The following is a 22,607-nucleotide window of genomic DNA, read 5'->3' on the forward strand; positions in this document are numbered from 1 at the left end:
TGCAGCTGTCACTCAAACTATTACTAACACTGGATAAAGAAGGAAGAGATACATTATTTTCTGGAGCTTAAGTTTGTATTCACAACATTACAGAAAATAACTTCAAATAAATCACACTGAACCACTAGCAATAAAATATTATCATGCAAACTGCAGGTAGGATAAAAAGTGTCTAAATATATATACAAGATATTTTAAATACAAAAAATAAAAATAAATTAACATTTATATTACATATATATATATATATAAATATATATTGTGTAACATTTCCTCACCAATGAATACATAGAAACACCACAGAGTATGTCCCAGGGAATAGAACAGAAATGTCAGGAAGATTAATATGTATTCCATGTGCCATTTCTACTGCAGTTCCAACAAGTAAAACCATCACACCAATTTAAAATAAATTCATGTGCAGCAGTGAATTTAAGGAAGTAATTTCTAAACTGGTCAAAATGATTATTAAATATAATATTATTATTGTAAAATAATACAAATAAATAGTTTGACAGAAAACAATTTACATTAGTTTCTTTTATTTGACTGTATAGAGTGTCACTAGATGACACTCAGTGTAAATGAAGGCAGGTTTCATTGAATTAGAATGACATATGATGATTAAATAATAAAAAATAAAAAGAAACTTAAGACATATGCTTTTCTGTACACGGAATCCTTCTTTAAATTGTTTTCTACTGAGATAAACATCCCTGCTCAAAAAAAACCAGAAAAATACAACAGCACACAATAAACTGTCATGAGAACTTCTCTTACCAGCTGTCGTTGTTAGCACATCCGTTGTGTTTCGCAGCCCCATAAAGTCAAACTGGTAAAGCCTCCAGTATTTCTGGTCCGACGTCTCCACAGAGTTCCGTTTCCACTTGTAGATGATTTCATCTCGGGGGTAGCCATCTGGTAACACAAGGAATTTTAAATCCGTGCAGCACCCTTTTCTTTATGGCTTAAACATACATACAAAATATTTTAAACAAAATTAAAACCAATAGAACTTTGGTAAAGTCTAGAGATGCAATTTAAAAAAACTCTCATAAATGACTGTCTCAGCTCAGTTACTTTGCTCTTTAACTGATGAATAACATTCATCATAACATTCAAAGTATGGTCTATGATTGTAAAAGGATTGTGAGTGACATGTGCGGTTAGGTTATTGGACAGCCTCGCTCACTTCATCAAATATATTTCTCAAGCTTAAGAAACAGATTCAATCACGAATCAAGTATTTGCCAGGGTTGTAATTGAGAATCGACAGCATCACTTCAGATGGATATTTTATACCATGAATCATACATAACTCATCCACCCTTCAATTGCCACCTTGTTGCTGATTCGTCTATCATTCTATCCTTTTCTATCACCTCCCATCTGTAGATCTGCTGACACTCTTGCATCAATCAATTGCACATTCCTTTTTAGATCATCTATCTTTTATAGTATCTGTTATCTTTAGTTTGTCAAATTGTGAATTTGAAAGATGTTTTCATTTCATCAAGTATCCCCACACCAGCACTGATCTCCTTTGCTCTCTGAAAATATTATACTCATGATAAAGCCTAGTGTCACATCAGAAATCACTTCAACTTGAATGAAATGTAATTTATTCAGCAACATCAGTTTTCAGATTTCAGAGGCAGAAGCAAACACTTATGCTCTTCAGCATTTGAACCTTTATATGTTTAGATTGCATGTGAAGTATGGGCTGTTGAGTAATGTTTATAAACTGCAAGCATTTGGGATTAGGTCTCTGATACGAAACACCAGAGAGAGGTCATCTTCTTCCTACTTTTTCCATATCAATTCAGCAGAAATTGACAATTTAAGATATGAAATTGGATTTATTAAGTACATTTTTAAGCGTCAATGTCACTCAACCATGCCTTACACCCTTCATATTTATGTTCGTTCTTTTTCTTCTAGTTGAAGATGAGAGTTTGTCTTCTGGATGAAGAATTTAAAGTCAAGACTCTAGTTTTAATTGCTGTCAGGTAATCAAAAATACATGATCAGATTAGGATACGTATTTATCGCCTTTTGTTTATAGAATGATGTTGAGTATTGCTGGCCAATGTAGGTTTGAAATAGTCGAAAACCATCCTTTCTTCAATTTATTAAGTAAAAATGGCAAAAATATCATAAAAATACCATCCTGAAGTCTGACTGTATGTATGTCATGCATTTAGCATGTAGAAGTTAATGACTGATAACATCATGAAACAGCTTATGAGGTTTCATGACGCAGTGGTTTTAATTTACAATGCCAATATGTGCTTCGCAGTCTGAGGCTCTGAACCGGTAACTCAAAACCCACAAAAAAGGTATAACTTTGAGTGGCATTGCAATAACGAAAATGGTCATGAATTCTCATCAAACCATCACAAACGTGTAGTAAAGGTCTTAAATGCACGAGGTGCTTGATGCTGTATCATGATGCAGTGTCTTCATTTTGAAAGGACACTAGATGGCACTCTCAGCGTCACATAGCTGATGCTGTATCAGAATATGCAGAATTCGGAACCCGTCACCGGGTTGTTTGTTCGGATGTGGAAATGTAAACAAAAGAATGCAAAAAGAGCCTGAATAAACATATGAAGTAGTTTCATACTATCCACGGTCTGAAAAGGGCACATTGTATATGACATCTATCCATAAACGTTTTCATTGACAATGACAATGAATTTATGTCCAAACTTCAATGCAAAACTTTTTCATCATCATGGTGTTCAAGATCTTACTACTGCTGAACATTTTTAATGAATACAATTTTTGGAAGATGGTTGCACATGTAGTGCAGCGTCTTCTGCAGTTCTACAGCTGAACATGTCATAATCATAATTAAAGTCAGTTTGGACATTGAAGCTCTGAACTAAACTTGGTGGACCGAATCTCCTGCAGAGATCGGCCCGCTGTAGAAAAGATCCAAGACACGTTAAAGGCGAAAGAAAGAATTGCTCACAGAGACAAAAGAGTGCTGGCTTGCTAGGAAAGCGAAATGCTAGCAACATGCCATGTCTGCCGTCCAGATAAATGGCTTTCAGCTCTTCTGTTCATACAGTAGCTTAGTTTCAGGACTACCTTCCTACTCCATGATTTTGGTCATGTTTTGTAATATTTGATGGCTTTTTTGTTTTGCTGTCATTAACATGACTCGAAAATTAATTTTGCTCCATCCTTGTTGATAGGAATGGCAACTTTTAAATTCTTAAGATAGAAATGTGTTTATTGAAAACCTTATTTTTTGTTCCATTATGAAAACAGAATCAGTCAAACAGGCCACACGAAAGGTGTGTCAATGTGTTTGAAGCTCTATCAAGACTCTGTGTTAACATTCTAAAAACATCCAAATTCTCTCCAAATTATTCTGCCTGACTTTTTGGTATTTCTTCTAAAATATCTTGCAAGAATATTTAATCTTTTAAACTTTCCTAAATGAGAACACAAGTGAACCCAATCAGCTTTTTTTAAATGTTTGTTCTACACAATCAAACAACTAGGATGAAAAAGAAACCACTAGACAAGTCCATTAGCGACAAAATCAAAATCCATTAGCAGCACTGTTTTCCTTTGAAGAGCCTGCTGGTGCTTTCGATTGCGAGGTTGTCTGATCAAGGATTTTGTGTTTGGGCTTCGGGTGGTGGTGAGGGCCAAAACTGGCAAACTGCTTTATTATCAGATGTCATCCTGATGTACAATGTCGGGGGGAGACAATAAATCACCGACTCGTCTCGCAAGCCATCTGCTGTGCAAAATCAGCAGGGCTCCGTGTTAGCGGCTGGCAGGTGATAGTGTGAAGAAAAAAAAAGCTTAAAATAGGGACATGTGACTTTCAATATGAACAACACTATGTGTGATATAGTAAACCGTTAGTGCCACTCCTGTGGATTATAATGACCCAGTCATGGCCTATAATGTTGGTCTTTTGACAATTATTGATAGTTTATTTCTAGTTGTTTCTTTAAAGTTTGAGTGCCTCTTTTATCACAACTCTCTTAAATTTTATTTTGGATATCACATCTTTCTTTTAAAAAATGAAGAAAAAAATGAGTTTTGAGATGTAAATGCCATACCAAAAATCTTTTTCTGGATATATGTTCTATATGACATCATGAAACAATCAAAGTTTGTTTGTTTTGGCTTAAGGTCTACTGCTCCAACACTGATGGTAAAAAAAATTAGATTAAATATTTCTTAAAATAGTTTATAATTACCCTCTGCTTCAAATTGACTTTTACTTTCAGGTAAGTTGGATTCAGTCTAATTTATTCCTTTTCCCTCCCTTTACCTTACATTCATTCTCTTTCTTGTTCACCTTTTCACTCTCTAATCACAATGTCATCAGCAAACATGATAGTTCACAGAGTCTCACCCACGCAGACCTAAACAAACAAGATGAGGCTTAGATTAGATCTACGATTTAACCTAATTTCAAAACTAACCCTGCTAGACACCTAACCAGTATCACACTGTATCTCTACATACCCTCCCCCCCCCCTGACTTTTTCACACAGTACCACACTCAATTATTGCTGTCAAAAGCCTTCTGAGATCTACAAAAATAACTCTTTTCTGACCGTCTCTGCACTTCTCAATCACCATCTTCAAGTGACATAACAGATCTGCTGCTTCATCTATTATCCAGCTGCTCCATGATGCTGTCCTTTTCTCTTGGCACAGACTCGCAACTGTCCAAACACAATGTTTCTTCACTTTAATAGTTGAACAATGACCTCAGGGGACTGTGTAAGTACAGGCAAAGGGCCATATTTAAAGGTCATATTTTTTAACTGCTTTACTCACAAGTGATCAAGCCATTCACTGCAGGTGGACATTATAATAATCTGCCAGTAATAGGCTGAAGTTGCAATTATGAAACTGTCTTATTATTCTCAGAGATGGCACTCTCTAAGATCCTTTTTTTTTTTTAAACCCATTTTGTATTAACACCATAGACAGTTTTAAAGTGAGGGTGCCACCTACTGAAATAAACCAGAAAATAGGACACTGCTTTACGAAATTTCGTCTGCACTTTAATATCTGACCATTACGGAAAATGTGAACTGATGAATTAACTGAGGAATTAGCTGAATTGGGTTTTAGCATCCCTTTATTTTCAGGGTTTCGTTTTAGAGAACCCGAGTTTGGGAGGAATGATAGCCATTCAGAGTGGACATGAACTGGATTGAATAATGGTCATTACTGAAAATTCTCTTTCAGAGCAATGAAATTACAGCTCAGCTTTTGTTGTAAAAAGCTCTTTCACCAGCAGCAAAAGAGACGATATGAATGTATGGTGGAATAGAGACTATCCAGACTAATGGCTGGTATAATAAGCTGCTGTAAGGCTGAATAAACTAGACATAAGCTAATTTATGGATTGTTTACCTTACAGCAGGGATTTTTTACCTTTTTTTTTACTCAAAATGATTTTCACTGATCTTTGCCACTTTTCACCACTTTGCACATTTTATTAGCAAAGTCTGCTTTGTACAGTAATCCAGGGAGATCCAGACTAGATAATGCAACATAGCCTTCTCAGAGTGACGTGAAGTTTACACAGAAAAATAAGTTTAATAGCAAATGAAAAAAAAAAAATATATATACACAAAACAAACGTCAGAGACATTCCCATGTGCCTTTTGTGTCCCAATGTGTGTGCCGTCAACAAGAGGTATAACATGAGGATACACTTAGCTGTGGCTATTTCAATTCATAAGTTCTAAATGATTAATAACACTCGGGTATCTATTTTTCATCTGTTTTCCTAGCATTCAACAGGAAATAGTAGAGGGGTTGACCAGTCCACAGGCTGGACACTTTTCTGAAAATCTGGGTTTTGGCTTGGATGAAACATGAATTTTAGTTCTAATAATTTGACCAATTTTAATCAACTGCACATTGTAATCAATCGAATATCAGCAAATATATCTCTGATCACATGTATTCCACACGTATATGACCCTATTTCAAATCTGGACTCAGACAACAGAAGTGGACGGTTGGAGCTGAATCACTGAACATGAATCTGAAGGTAAATATTGAAATTTCAATTCCGAGAAGAGATTGTTTGACGAGTGAATCCGGGTCAAGAAGAAAAGCTCCATCTCTGTGGACATAATGGACACTACACATGTGAGTTACGTGTGTGTGAGTTTTAATTAAACCATGTTTGTGTGTAATGTGATGTGCCAATATTTACAGCTGGAGAAGACGAGCGGACAGGAGTGTTCGTCCATCGGGAAATTATGGAGTTGCAGCTGGCACTCCGCGTTGATGGTCATCCTGGAGAGCGGGAAAGACACATACTTAGACTTTTGTGACTCTGCATGCAACTTGGTATTGTTCACATCCCATCACTTTGGCACTTGATCAAGCTTCACAAAAGATGGTGCACGGAGAAAATGACTAAAATGTACCGTGTGTACACAAGCAGATAGATAAAGGGTTAATTAATGTTTCTCTAGTAAAATTGACTCATGATCTTTGTTGCAGACCAAAGCATAACAGTTAATATAAGAGCATGAAAACTTTCTGAGGAAAGTGGTTTTATTAATGGGTACGTTTTTTGGAGTTGTTTCAACCAATGTACCATCATTATAATGCAGCTGCTATTTCCAGAACACTTGCTTTCGCTTGTCTCGAAATGTCTTCATCATTAGAGGCAAATGTTGCACAAACACGGAGCTCAGTCAATTTTAACTCAGGTTGTCCCATTTCAGTTGCAACCCAGCTACAAATTGAACCGAAAAAAACATTAGCCTCACAAAGTACTGCTCATAGAAGCATTAAAGATAAGTAGAAATTCAGCACATTTCTGGGTAAACTGCTATTTATAAACTTTACTTTCTATTGTAATATAAAGAGGGAGCACTTATCAAAACAAATGTAATTCCAATTTACAATAATAGTGAAGCAGAAATACTAGAGACATGAATATTCAATCTCCTTTAAGAGTGTTATCGTCTCTGCCTTAAAGCAACAATTCATCACTTTTTTTTATACTTTCTGTAATGAGGGGTTTTATTTTGAACAGTTACAGGACACTCACAGTAGAATTATCTAGCTTAGGGTTTATATATCGGAGTTAAGGGGGACTTTTCTTTAGTTATCACAACGGTAAGACACGTAACGTGTTGTGTGTTTGATCAAATGTACACACAGAAAACTGACATCAGGGAAAAGTGTGACATTTTTAGTTAAAGTATTAACATCACAGGGAACAGATGATTCGATTTTGGCTGAAATCCATCTTGGTCCTGGAAGGTTTAGTTGGATTTGTCGTTGACTCGCAAGGCTATAACGTGTCACTAAAATAGAGAAACTTCAACGTCATTGTCGTTCATCAAATATTATTTTGGGGTTTTGAGCTAAGAATATTACAAACATGGAAACTGGCTGGCTCACCCTAATGTCCTGGGTTCAATTCCCATCTAAGTTACACTTTGCAAACACAATTCTTGAATAAAGTCCTATTTTATAAGGTAATTTAAAAACAAGCTTCTGCAAATGTATGCACTATTTGATACAATTACTTCTTGCTTAAATTACATAGGCTTTGATTTCTAATCCTAAATCCTGGGGTCTCAAACTCAATCTCAAACTGGGCCTAACTATATGATCACAGCTGTATAAATGATAGCATTTGATGTGGTTATCTTTATTCCCTGACCATCTGACATTAAACAAAGATGGAGTCCCTCGTTTGCCTAGCACAAAAAAACACTTGAGATACTAATGATTATTCATTAAACAATAAAATTGATGGTTGCAAAATACCATCTTGGAGACCATGATGACCGGCAGGGTGTTACTGAGGACAAGAGACGATGTATGTGTTTGATTTACAGTTATTCAATTTCAACAAGCTGTCAATAAAAAGCTCAGTTATTGTCAGCATGTATTGTTACTTCTTTGTCTAAATTCAGTTGTTATAAACAAAATCATTACATTCATGTATCTTTTTTTGCTGGTGAATATGAGCTGGGTTTGGTAGCAGCGCTAAAGCTGCAGCATCCTTTGGATTGACTAGACTCACTCAAACTTCCAAGGGATGAAATATTTTCAGCAGAAAAGCACGTTTGAGAGCAGCAACAGTTAAAAATAGTGACACAAGTGCATGCACGTGGCTTCCGAGAGTGTGAAAATGAAAAATAAATCTGCAGATGCTCAGCTCTAAATAGTTTTCTAATTAGTTTTAACTGATTAATCATTACAGAGACTTTCACTAGCAGACGCAAATGAAGCTCTCAAGGATCTCTCTTCTTTTTTTTGTTTGAAGTATCATAGAATTTGATTTTAAAGGAGCTCTGAGCATCCTCCTCCATCATTGCATGATTCTGTACAGGACGTTTTGCTGTTGTCAAAAGGATGGTCGCCATGGTTACAAGGGGCCACTCATGGCTGATCACGACAAAAACCTTGTATGAAATACATTAGTAGATAAAAACCGTTTAAACTTTGTTTCATGATTTGGTAGAAGCCAGCAAATGAATAGGTATATAGTATATTTCCATATGCTCATTTGTTCTGCTGCATTCAAGAGTCTATCTAACCACGAGCAGATGTTTCAGTGTGGAAAGGATTTTAATTCAGTCAGTATTTTTTACTCATGACTGAAGAATAACTGCTATTAACTCAGTTCATAGAGCAGTGGCAGCAGGTCCATCCACCTGCTTCTGTAATGGCTTCAGATTCTACAAGTTAATGGAAATGTATCAATGAAAATCATCAAAGGTTATATTAGAGATGTGCATGTCATTAAAGACCTGACGTGGTAAAGTGTCATTGAGGAACAAACTTGAACATTTGGTTTGGTTTTGATCAATATAATTTAAAACATAATTCAATAGTATTTCAACTGGTATTACTCAATTAAAAAGAGAATATGAAAATGATGGTCTGATAAAGCTTTGTGAAGGAACAATTTTTAGTACCCAGTAGGTGGTACCCTGAGTTTAAAAAATGATGTGAGGTTTTAATCAAATATCGCACAGGAAAGAGTGAAATCTGGTGGCGTCTGGAAATAAGCTTCATCGACGCATCAGCTGAATATGATGCAATCTGATTGAATCTTGTCGAAATAATGAAAAGTATTTGAGTAAAATCGTCAGCACTGTCGTATTAGCTTCGAAGATATTGCCAATATTTTTTTGGTTTATAAGTGTAACAAAATAGGGATTGAATCTAAATCTCGAATCTTCATTTGCAGGCACAATATCATTGTAAGGCAGAACTAGTTATGGGTTGATGACGCTTCGTGAAGCAGCATTCTTATATTCATGAAGCCATTATTTGTTGAACTCTCTGCTGTTGAATATATTTTCCATGTAAATTTTAAACTTAGGGTGCCACCTACAGAAATATGACACTGCTTCATGAAGCTTTATCATATTCACTAGGCATTCACTTGTTCTTAACACTCTTACACTTACACTTAAATATATATTTTAATTTGGGTTGGAAGAGGAGAGGAATTCTTTTAGATCTTAACATCTTCAGAAACATAATGTTGATTGAGATTGATTCAAGCTTTAATATCTTCGATCTTTTTTCAAGTTTGCAAAAATAATCAAAACACAGCTTTCATTTGAAGCTATAAACACAATTTTGAAAAAAGGTTTTATGAAGGTCCAGCGAGAAAAAAAAGATTTATAAATGTTCTTAAAAGAAACAATGATTGGTTAGAGGCTGTCTCCAAGAACTTTCATTTCTCTTACAGTCACTTTTCAAAGAGTAAGAAGTGATTGTTGTCTGTGAAAAGCATTTTTTTTTCTAGAGAGAGTGAAGATTATCCAAACATACGTCGATCAAGTAAACACAATGAATGCTGCCGTTGGTACAAAGACATCTTTCAAATCCACTTGTGTTGGATTGATTCATGAGTAGAGACCATCTTCCCTTGCAAAGGGGGGCTGAACAAACACTTGTGCTGATATGTGTGAGTCTTTTTTTCGAAATCCTTCATGTTCAGATGAAATTGAATCCGCAGGAGTGAAAAGACATGTGTCAGATTTGGTAGGCTGTAAGCCCTGGTGCCACTCAAGTTGAAAAAGAGCCTGTCCAGATGAAGCAATTGTAGACACATTAAGGGTTTTCATGAGCACACACTCACTGTCCTCCTGGACACACATTGTAAAGAGTGAATTTAAAGTGAAAACATGAGTTTAAGGCTTGAAAAGAACAGACTGTGTGGAGTTTAAAAGTGGGGTAGGTGATCTTGAGAGCCATGCCTTAGATAGTGTCAATCTGCTAACTTTTCTCAAGACTAGTTAAGTAAGTAAGTAATTTTTATTTATATAGCGCTTTGGAAACACTATATTACCAAATATAATATTGTTTATTAGTATTTTTTAAATGTCAGTTGCGTTCAATGTTTAATTGACTGGAAGGTATTATTACAACCCTGTATGTTCCACAGTTGGAGCATTTAAATAATTGGTTAAAACCTGGTTTCTGAAGTGTTTTTTTTAATATTGTAATGAAATCTGCTCCAGGAAAAACATGCATATCCAAGCATAAAAACAATCGATGTACCTTAACGTGTAGAGTATTTTTCCATTGTTCCATATCCGCAAAAGCTGGTTAGGCGTCGTAATCCAGTGAGAATCAGCGTTTTTGGAATTCCTAAATATCGTGTCGGGGAGCCAGATCAGGCCGACCATATTGCTGTTGGAATGAAAGAGAGGAAAACGAAAGTGATGACGTGGACAGAATGATTTTGAGACACACAAAGCTGCCACTCTGTTATAAACATCTGCATCATTAATTACTCGGCGGTGTGTGGAAATCAATCAATTAGCTCCGTTCATTGTGCACCCCTGGGAGATGAAGGTAATCTTGAATACGCATCGAGGAGTCATTGTACCTGTTGAGGGTTAGAATCCGCATGCTGCTGCTGTTATACCGCAGTCGGGTGTCCACCCAGGTCTGGGCAAAGATGATATCGATCTGGTACTCCTGTGGAAGAAAAAAGCTTGTCAATAAAGAGTTCTTAGAGCCACTTTTAAAACTCAAGAGAGGGTTCTTTGTGTATTGCAGTCAGAATCCATTGCGAGCCACTGATGTCCTTGTTTGAACACGCATGTCCAGCTCAGAGGAAGACACGACATCAGCACAAAACCCTAGCAAACATTTTGTTTTTGATGTAAAAATTAAATCGTCGTGACTCCAGGGAGAATCAGTTTCAATTTACCCGAACGCTGACCCTCCTTTTAAATGACGTTTCTCAATTATAAAAATGAATTGTTAATTCTGAGACCACTGCTGGCAGTTTGAATGAAGATGAGTTTCATAGTAAGACATTCTTTCTTTGAAATATAAAAGTCAAATATTCTTCAACCCATTCTGTGTTTCAAATCTAAATTATTCCATTGCCGTTTTTCCTATTTCTTGGTTTGCCACGAACTGAAGTACGGTCAATGTCATCTCGCTCCTTATTCTCCATCTTTTCCTTTTATCGCTTTGATTCTTACTCTTCTTCTTTGGAACATAATTGCATGAATAGTTCAATACTAGTGTTGAAAATGGGCAAAATAAGCTGTCAGCTGATTTGATAACTTTTTCAATCTTATATAGAATAAAACGTATTTGTTTTCATTAGTTATCGCCATTACCGAGCATGCTCTTAAGGACACAAGCAGACATTGTTTGTCACGTTCTAAATATTTTAGGACTTAAAATTAATTATTCATGCCCTAAATAATGAAGTCCTTTCTTTTTTTTTACTCAAAAACATTTCGTTGGATTTCCCAGGACATCGTGGAACTATCATTGTCTTCCATTATCATCGGTTTTTATCCCATCGTGGTGTTTTGGACTTCTTCAACCACCCCGTTCTTTTTCACTCCATTGGTTTTCCTTGTGAATATGTGCAATGATCCTAAATTGAAAATACTGCACACTCGGCATGATCGTGTGGCCCTCCTTCTATAGCCGGCTGCACATAGATAAAGGACATGCTTTGAGAGGCTCGCCATGTAGGTGTTGTCCCACAAAAGAATTGCGTGGTAACTAAAAATCCTGCATAAGAGACCTCTGAGAATTCAATTGCTTTAGGAGAAACAACATGCCCACATGCAGGAATGGTGCTCTGCTTCCAATTAATACTTTAATGATTAAGCCTTTTATTTAATTTAAGTTTTTGTTTCATAATCTGTAATTTTTTTTTTTTTTATTACCTCAGAATTATGTGTCTAACCTTTTGGAGACTCAAGTCCATTTTGTTACTGCTTACTTTAAATCTCCATGAAATGTTTCTGGTTTTGTCTTCATATACTGTCTGAAAGTCTAATGAAAGAACAATTATGGTTGTTTTTTTTCCCGTATCAAGGCAAACCAAATAGATTGCAAGACACTAAAACCACCATACACTTATTTCAATAAAAATAAATACATACTTAATTCGGCTTAATATTGATCAATGAAAAAGCTTGACAGCTCAGAGTTTAAAGGGCAACTAATGTGTTATTAGTTAATTATTATTTAAGTGCATCTTAAATAGATGTTGGACCTCTATTGTACTCAAAAGTATGTCTCTGTTTGTACAAAACACTCTTTTAATGGAAATATTTACGTTGGAAAATGTGCTTAAGTCCCGCCCACTGAAAACACATTGTTTTGTTAATTGTTGCTAATTAAGCATCGAGGTTGGTCACCACGTGTCATCAATAGGGGAGTCTCCACCTTCAAGATACTTTGTATATATGTATATAATTGTTTAAATAAAGCAGTGCGTGATTACAGCTGCTGAGAGGAGGAGTAATACTTTTCAGACTGGGGAGAACTTTATAAAGTAATAACTTCAAAACATGGTCATGATGAAGAACTTACTGAGTCTTGGAGAGGAAGACTTCAACATTTTAAACATGTGAGTGAGTTGCCCTTTAAGAATGTTGTTTAACCATCATTAGATAAAACTAATCCAAGTACAGACCTAACAGATACACTGTGTTTCCCCTGTCTTGTTTCAAATTATTTTCAAAAAACACACAGACCCATCTACATCTGTTTAGTGACTTTTCTTTGAGGTATTAAAGACAGTCTCCTTGTACGTACTTTTCTCAAATTCTGCGTCATTTTAAGACATTTCAGTGCATTAACATCCATCATCTCTGAAAAAGCAGCCAAAAAGGCTCATGTTACCCTTTGTTCAGTTTTGATCGAGATTTGTTCGAGTTTCTATCTCTCTAATCAGAATGCACACTAACCCAGCAGTGGATGGTTTTACTTGTGCATTTAAAAGTTGTTTAATTATGTTTTTTTTAAGATAAAATTGCTTTGACTTTCAATCAGTCAACACAATAATTAAATCGGTCATTGCCTAATGAAAACTTCAACTTTAATTATCCCACACAGTGTGACGCAAAAGAGATGAATAAATGACAGGACTGTTGTGGTTTCCCACAAAAAGTTATTGTTACATCTTACTTCAAGCTATAATTACTTTTAAATGTATGTATGAATATCATATTTTCTAATCCTTCCGCTGTTGTATATCTGTAACGTCCCATATTTGTCATCCCATTCTTCCTCTATGCCTGTTTTTTGAAACATGCTGTTTTTTTCTCTGACCGTGAAGCCGGAACCATGTGAGGAGTCCGGTTGAAGCTGTCATCGATTTCTCAGGAAGCCACAGGACGCCACCAACTAGTTTCTTCCTGCTCTATTTCAGGAGCTACAGTCCTTCACTGTATCTACCAATGTCAACATGTTGTCCGGCTAGAATCGTTTCTCCAAATTACAAACAAAAAGTCGACTAGGAAGGAGACACTTTTTGAATGAACATAATGTTGAACATAATGATCATGATATGAATTCATAGAAGGTGTATACAGATGGCAGGATTTATCATTATATCAAACTATATCGAATAAGGAAGTGTAAATAAACTAATCATACACACATGCTGGCAAATCTAACAGTACATTCAGAACACAACAATCTTAAGATGAAGCAATCTCAGCTCAAAGAACAGATCTGTGAATGTAATTCATGTGATAAGCCAAGGTGCACAGATGTCTCCTGAGTGAGTCAACTTATCAGTCCAATATTGGCATTCAACTGAATGTCCATCTGTATTAGCTCAGATTTTTGTAAGAACATTACCATTATTGGCTGCATTGTGTTTAAATTCTGGTTTTCCCTGGATCCACTTTGTGTTAGTGTTTAACACGACTTTGGTACATTTCACCAAACAATCATTTTTGTAATGAAATAATCCCTTTTTCCTTTTCACAACCACAAATGCAATTGATATGCGGAGAATTTCTTCGACAGCTCAACAGCCCAGATGTAGAAGATAAAGTTGTGGATGGTAGAAAAGGTATGGTAAATAGTAAACATTTTTTCATTCATTTTCTCATCGCTTAATCACTTATGAGGATGGCAGGGGGCTGGACCTTATCCCAGTTTCTTCGGGCAGGAGAAACTCTGGACAGGACACCAGTCTGTCGCAGCGCACACAAAGACTGACAACCAATCACAAACACACTCACTTTATAGAATTACCCCAAGTTCCCAATCAACCTCTATATGTTTTTGGACTGTGGGAGGAAACCGGAGTGACTGGAGTAAACCTACACAAAATGGTGAGAACATACAAACTCCACACAGAAAGTTCATAAGTTGGCTCTCTCCTGAACTGGAAGCGAACTGCGCCACCGTGCTGCCAAATGGTGGACATTTTTTAAATTTAAAAAAAGCTTATGAATTAAAGTCCTTCAAAAATTGTCTACAAAAAATATTTTATATATATATATATATATATATATAAATATATATATATATATATATATATATATATAAAAGATGTTTAAATAAATAAGGTAATCATCCAAACAAATCTGTGCATTTTGTTTTATCTAGAGGCAAAAGTAAAAAGAGCCTTATCAAATATGAGTTTCCAGTATAAACCAAAAGGTACAAGTACTACTTAGGGCTGTTAATGAACTTTGGCCACAAATGCACACACATGGCCTGCAGATATACGAGGCATTTTCACGAGAGTCCGTGTCTAGTTCCATCAACGACTGCTGAGTAAAGCATTAAAGAGACTTACCAAAGGAACAAAAACATTTGCATACCTGGACGTGTGAGGAGAGACGACAATAAACTGCTGGCCTGGCTTCCGCTGGCATTTGGCCAGAGGAACAATCACACCCGAGTTCAATTGTCTGTCTGGTAGATAAATGATTCACTTTTGTTTGTGAGCGAGAGTAGTTTTGTCAAGGCGGCAACAACAGCCCGACTCTATCAGCCAGTAATGTTTATTCCAATTACACATTTAAATGGAATTGATCGAGATAACGTTTATCTCCGACACTAAACAGCCAGAGTGAAGATATTTTTTACTATCAACAGTGTATGCAACTATGTAATAAAACATGCAAAACACAATTATTTACAAAAAGCTTTTGTTTGGGTCACATGGATACTCAGTTCAACATCATGTACATTATTTTTTATATTAAAACAATCACATTATGACACTGTTTGTTAAATCATTTATGGTTTAATTTGTATGTTAACTAAATATATTGTGAATGTCTAGAAGAATTCAATGAGACCTGTTTATCTGGCTGTCTTTTTTTTTGACTAGATGGAGCTGTGAATCTTTGCATGAGAAAAACAATGTTCCATATGTATAATTACAAAAATGGAACACTAAGCATGGCCCGACAAAGGCAAGATCAGGAACATACTGTTGACCAGCATAAGACCACAAAAAGGTTCGGAAGACTCAATAACATATTCAAAATAGATCCTGAGGACAGAAAACACTGTTAAATAATTTGCTATAAAAGTTTTATTGCTTTAATTTTCTCCGGATCAGTGATCAACCCTCCATTTGAAGTACGTTAGTTCATTTTTTTTGCCATCTGAGCTTACCCAAAGTAAAAATGGAGAAGTGCTGAGACAGCAGAAATCTCATTAAAGAATTGTGTTCACTATCGGACCAAAAGCTAAAAACCGACTTTACCTTTTTTCTTTTTTTAACTTTTTTTTTTATTTTCTTTTACTTTATTTGTGGAAGCAAAACTAGTCATATGAGAAGCCACACTAGAGAATGAGGAAACCTTCAAAACCTCTGAATCCAGATGGAACTACAGAAATGTATATTTCTGAATCTCAACCACATCAATTCTCTGAGTCTTTCTTTTCCTAAAAATAGGCAGTTTTTCAACCCACATTCTCTAATAACATATTTGTAGTTTCTAAACCTTTGTATTCTTCACAAATGTGGTATGATTGTACGCCCACGCCCCTCCTGAGATGATTTGGAGCTTGTCTGGGTGTGTAAGAATAAAATAAAACATTATTGTTATGTTCTGATAGAAAACACTTTGATGCAGTCATGCGCTTACAGAAAAATACAATCTCAGGTGAGTTGTGAACAAAAGGCTCACAACACTAATGTTTTTCTGCCACCATACCTATTCTTGACAACCTGCCCAAAGAGAATTATCCATTCCAGACTTGTTTGTTTTTCTAACTTCTCTCTTGGTGCGTCCAAAGTTGTTCTTCTCAACCTTCTTCTCAAAAACATGTTAACTCACACAAAAAGGCATCATCGCAGTTTTATCAATATAATCAAAATGGTAGGTCTGTCTTCCTGTATGTGTGTCTGCCTGATCCTAATGTAGACTTCCAAACTGCTGGAAAATGATCATGTAGACCAGTGTCCTCGTGGACAGAAGACCAAAATAAATTCATGTATTACAGAATTAAGGGATATTTTCAGTATTTGATCTCCCTTCAGTTTTATAGTGGCGCAAAAGACCCTCATGAAATATCAAATAGGTAAAATTTCACTGAAATATAATCAAAATTTGAAACATAAATTCTATAATTTAAGCTTTTTTTCTGAAATTGTACAGCCCATAATGCACTTGAACTTACTCTTCATTCCATTCCATTAGATTTTCAAATTGATTTTTGTTAGGAAAATCCTATTAACAATCCTTGAATTACATTCATGTGTTATTGTAATAACACATATGTTCCCTTTAATGGAATTTAAGTGTCTCTTAAATTGATTTTGGACCTCTATGGTACTCATCAGTATGTGTCTGTACGAAAAACTCTTATAATTTAAATATTTACATTGGAAAATGCACAGTCAAGGGACTCGTTGTATGAACAAAGTGGGGCATGATTACAGCTGGCTGGAGTATGCGTAAATGCTAATATAAAATCATAATGGATTCGGCTCCGGTAACCTCTTGTTCGCCGAGATTTCAAACGGGGGAGAGCTTTATTAAGTATTAACTTCAAAACATCGTCATAATAAGAGACTTCCTGCATCTTGGAGAGCAAGACTTCTACATTTGGAACATGTGAGTAATTCAGGAGAGTTTGACATAAGTTGCCCTTTAAATCTGTTCTATGTCTTGTTTCTCACCGCATTTGGATGAGGACAATGAAAAGGTCAAATGTGGCTCTTGGGTCAACTGAATCAACAGAATCTCTCTTGCATATAAAAGGCCTAAATGTTGCAAAGAAAGGCAAGAAATCTCACTTCCATCTGATAATGTCAAAAAGAATATTTTCATACCTTTATTGTTTTAGTCTCTTTGATCTTATCAAGCTCAAGTTCATTAGTGACGGCTCATGGTTATTTTAAAAACCATCAAAAGGGTTTCTTTTAAAATTCTAAACGTCTGTCTGCACTGATTTGCTTTGGGAAAGGACGACGAAAGAGCGCCTGACAGCAGATGAATGCAATCGTCAGAAAAGGTGACAAAGGTGAGAGGCCAGAGAAAGGGAGGTCAGCAGTAATAAGCTGGAAGACAGAACCAAAGGAGATTCATGCAGGAGAAGCAACAGAGTAGATTTTTTTTTCCGTCTCTGTATATTGTTTATCAATACCAAGTCAATTTTGAAATAACTCATTAAATCTCACACTCACTGACTGCTATTGTACTGCTGCTGAGACTGATGCATTCCCCCAGCTGTTTATTGCTCTGCTTAGAGATACAATCATGTGTCGAAGTAGATTTTGCGCATCTGTTTTGCTTTAATATCTTAAAAACTACAGCTTTTCCTATTATAATATTGGCCAACAAGAACTTAAATATATGACAATTCCTGCTTGTTAAACTCCTCACGTCCCACAACACGGACACATCTGCTGTTATTGTGCCGGCTCAACATCTGTGCAGTTTGTTTTATTGAGGAAGATAATCAGTTAATTTCTTGTTAACATCCTTGACTCTGTTTTCTTTGGACATTTTTGGCAAAGGAGGTTTTATTTGGTCAGCAGCACCCAGATCCTCCCAGTGGCAGTGGCAGGTACTTGCGACCTGGCTTTTAGTAGCAATCTGTCTCTTGTCCCCGGTGTCTCCTGGCACTTGCTTGCCATTAGAGTCGGGGCCACATTCCGTCAGAAAACTTTTCTTTCCCACTTCAACCAGGGAGTCATGATGAATACAAAATAAAAGTATGTGCTAAAATTCCTCTTGTTACAGCAAGTTTACTTGTGTTTCAGTGCAAATGTTTTCTGCTTATTAATATTATCTACTGTAAATACATATTTAAATTTGGCCAATAACGTAAATATAAACGAGTTAAATAAACAAATATAAATTGGTTTACAAACCAGAGTGTTGGCATTATCAATGTAGGAAAATAATAATTTTAATATAATAACAATTAAATTAACATATTTTGGATCTGTATCCGACGTATCTGTCTCTCCATTTGGTTCCACTTTCACAAAAACCGTAGCTTCAATGTTAAGAATTCATCTCCAATACAGATTTAATTAACCCAAGAGTATCTTAGAGACATAAACATGTCCTTTGAAAATGTCTGTTGTATACGTGTTGTTCAATAACGCTGTCTATATGGTTACTAGTTGAAGTACCGGCGTTGCCTAGTGATTTTTATTAGTTACCAAAGCTCTGAAAATATTTTATTTCATTCCACAGAAGCTGCTGAGGGCTTAAAGAAGAAAAACATGGATGACTAGCCATTTTTAAAAGTGCAGCTTTCTTAATATTTAAGCTACAGTGCTCTATTAAGTTTAAAACCTTCCTACTTTTAATAAGGGAGAAGTTGGTTCCCGACCATTTTTTCCCTTTTTGTCGATGAAAATCTGTCTTAGCCATGACCCGCAAAGGCCTCAAAGAGAATTCAGAGCCCTCCACTTGTTTACTGTAAAATGAACATGGAGCTATCTTAAAGATGATGAGGATGTCTGACCAAAGGTGACTTTGATTCAAATGCTGGAAATATAATTTACCTTAGAGGCTGTCCTCTCATTTCCCTCGATAGACTTAAGAAGATATCTTCAAGGTAACACGGCACAGGAGGTCCGTGAACAGAGACCCCACGATCAGATAACCTTTTCAGGTTTACCCCTCCATGGAAGTGAGTCACTGAAAGCCTGACAGCGTAAGGACACACACACACACACACCTACACACACACACACACAGATTTACACACACACCTAAAATGGATCCGCAAAGTGATGTACAATGTCTGTAAACGCTGAGTAATAGAATAAAGGTGACTTCTGTCCCTTCAATCTGAGTTTTAACCTGCTATAAATGCTACAATAAGATTATATTTCTCTTAGCTCTTGTACTACAGTCGAAAAAGAAGTTATCTACATACAGTATATTAAATATAATCTGTGTGTTCGCCTGATGTTTTATAGACTTCTAAAACACATGACAAAAAGGCTTGAAAACGATCATGTTGACTACTGTCCTCTCAACAAAGGGTTTAGCAGGGGAGAACAACGGTATCAGTTCATGTATGTGACTACCTGACTTACCAGGGCAACACTTGTGTTGTTGTTCAACTAGAAAAAACGTGTTCTATGGGGAAAGATAAAACAAACTAAGTTGCCTCTCACTTAGTTTGAGACTCTTTTAGTTACCTCTTTAGTTTATTTCCCTACTCTTTGATAGAGAAATGATCTCATTGTCTCGGATCTGGAGGCAAACTAATTAAAATAAAGCTTGTGGGGTTTCTTTCATGGTGATGTTTCCCCCAGATTTAACTTTCCTTTTCTCTGTCATTACAAGAAATGAGTGGCAAAAAAACATTTGGAGTGGCGGCCAATGGTAGACAAAGCAGTTTGTTAGAGTGGTTGAGCCTTTTCAAAAGAATGGTATCACAGTGTTGAAAAAATAGCAGCGACATTTTTCAGAATTATTATTTTTTCATCCATGAAAAATAATCTTAGGACCTTCAATCAATATTGTGCAATCTTTCAAAACTGTCCACTTTAAAATAGACTAGAAAAGTTTTGAAAACTGCAGCTCACAAGGTCTGGTGCACCAGAATTTCCATTGTGTTTATCCAGAAATGTGTGCCAGCATTAATCCCCATTCAGCTCTACAGTGAGGTAGAAAACTGGGGCATCATCAGAGAACCTCGGGATCTTCTACTGGGCTGGTCGGGTTTAAATCTGCAGCATAGATGGAGAAAGGAATAGCAACCCACTGATGTTAAATTCAAAGGTCAAAGGACCACGTGAGGAAGCTAAGGTCCCCTAGCTCTTCTTCTGGTAGCAAAGACAAAATTAAGTCTGAAAGACTGAAGAAATGGAAGCTATTCCTGCAACAACAGAAATATATATGGAAAAGGCAGATGAGGGTTACTTAAAACTGATGCTGATTCCTTAGACAAACAGCCACAGATCAGGTGAGCCCACTGGCAGATAAATTGAAGAGATACAGTCTTTCTTTGCCGGTTCTACCCTTTTAATATTTAACTTGGCAGCCGCCTTTTTATCAAATGATAATAGTGCAACTGCTTTTTGAGCTCCGGGTGTGAAAAGTAAAGCAGAGCCTTTGTGGATCCTATTTTTCTTTCTGGCGATTAAAATAAACAACTAAAAGAATACAAATAAAAACCTACTGAAAAAAAACAGTTTGAAGGTCTTCAAAGACATGTATGTGGAATTTCTAATTCAAGAATACTCCAAAGAAGTACAAAGGGTTTGAAGGTGATGGATTTGGAAATGTACTGTTTACATAACATCCAAAAATAATCACCTGACACATATATTGCACATAAAATGCTGACGTGACTTTAAAATGATCATATGCCATACGTAATGATCATATGAACGATCATTAGAAGAAGATATAGACAGCATTACCAGTATAATAAGAAAAGTATGAATAAGTTGCATAAAGAACAAGTTCTGTCTGCTCTAATTTAATCTTTAAAAATATAATTTCTGATCAGCTGAAAATGGTGTAAGTACAATTGAAAATGAATTGAACGTTGGACATGGAACATGTTTGATTGCTGTTTTTTAATTGGGTTGTAATTTATGTTAATATAACTAAAATGATGTATGGTTTGAATGTACAATTGTTTAAAACTGAGTGCAGCTTAACTTGTCAGATTATAGTTGAAATAAATTCTATAATTGTCGCTGTATGATGTATAAAAAGTAAAAAATGTCATGATTACAAAAGAGACCAATCTGGTTGGCTTGCTATGGAAGCTAAATTGTCGCAGACCAACACTCTGACTGGCACATTTACCCATTCTCCCCAGAAGAAATCTGTTCAGACAACAACATGCTGGACTGAGCCTTTCAGATCGATGGCCTACAACACGAAACCTAGTTGAACGATTATTAACATCCTCCTCCATTATTTTTATTGCAATGACAATAAACATCGAGGTTGTTTAATAGCACCTTTTCACAACTGCATCTTCCAGCACAATGAGTCATTTCAAGGAGTCATTTCAAATACATATTGCTTTATTTGTCAAGTGATTTGTAATCTACCTATAACTTGCTGCCGAGAGAGAAGGAATTTCACCTTAATTTCTTGGTAGCACAATATTGTGCGAAAATAAATAGCAAACACAATCTATTTAAGGATAGAAATGTCCATGTAGAACAAATTAAATGTGAATTGTTTGTGCTTACAAATGTCTGTGAGTGTCTCTGCCACAAATAGCTTTTTTTCAGTATTTTTCAGTAGGGTAGGTAGTCCCTCCATGGGCTCAATTATTTAGCGAGTCCATCCCTTGTAGCAGTTGTTCAGCGGTAGAACAGCAGGTTTTTTTCTCCCCATCACATGCAGATATAAGTGCACTTCAGGTTCAGATAGTTTCCCATGGAACCAAATGTACAGGTTGCAATGGAATATATCATCCTATTATCAAAACAGAAGGTTACGCCAAAAGCGAGTATCGACTAAAAGAGTTTGTTATTATAGACTCTGAGTGTCCAGAAGAAAAGATAAGCCGGTTAATTCAAAATAAAGACTGTTTTAAGATTCAAATGCACCAGGCTATACTGCAAGTATAATACAGCGGAATGATTAAAAACAATGTTTTAAGGTTTTAAAGCAATGCATGGAGTCACGGGACTCACTAAAACTAGCCACAGATTCAACATGGAGGGCTTCCTTGCAGCAGTCTCGAAAACTTGATCCACAGTGGTCCAGTTAAAAAGGTGGAAGCCAGCAGCTGGCTCACATGATATCCACGGCAACAGCTGCAGGAGCCACCACAGCCTCCAGCTCCAGTTTCATAGAGCGTTGAACAGCCAGGTGGCCGAGTTGAGGTGGTGGCCTTGTGTGTTCTTTTTTCTTTCTTGATTCAAGTCA

General features: G+C 36.1%; 1 protein-coding gene across 1 annotated transcript in view; it reads right to left on the reverse strand.

The window, feature by feature from the left end:
* LOC148080111 (gamma-aminobutyric acid receptor subunit gamma-3-like) overlaps positions 1–22,607 on the reverse strand; it is a 91,749-nt gene that overhangs the window by 28,651 nt on the left and 40,491 nt on the right. Inside the window, exons 4-7 of the mRNA XM_087791663.1 lie at positions 10,883–10,974; positions 10,552–10,683; positions 6,218–6,300; positions 781–918 (exon numbers count right to left, since the gene is read on the reverse strand). Of these exons, the coding sequence (XP_087647789.1) occupies positions 781–918; positions 6,218–6,300; positions 10,552–10,683; positions 10,883–10,974 (445 nt within the window). The remainder of the gene's footprint in view (positions 1–780; positions 919–6,217; positions 6,301–10,551; positions 10,684–10,882; positions 10,975–22,607) is intronic.

Source organism: Callionymus lyra, chromosome 5 (assembly GCF_982586985.1).
Source record: "Callionymus lyra chromosome 5, fCalLyr1.hap1.1, whole genome shotgun sequence".
In the NCBI taxonomy this organism is placed as follows: Eukaryota; Metazoa; Chordata; class Actinopteri; order Syngnathiformes; family Callionymidae; genus Callionymus; species Callionymus lyra.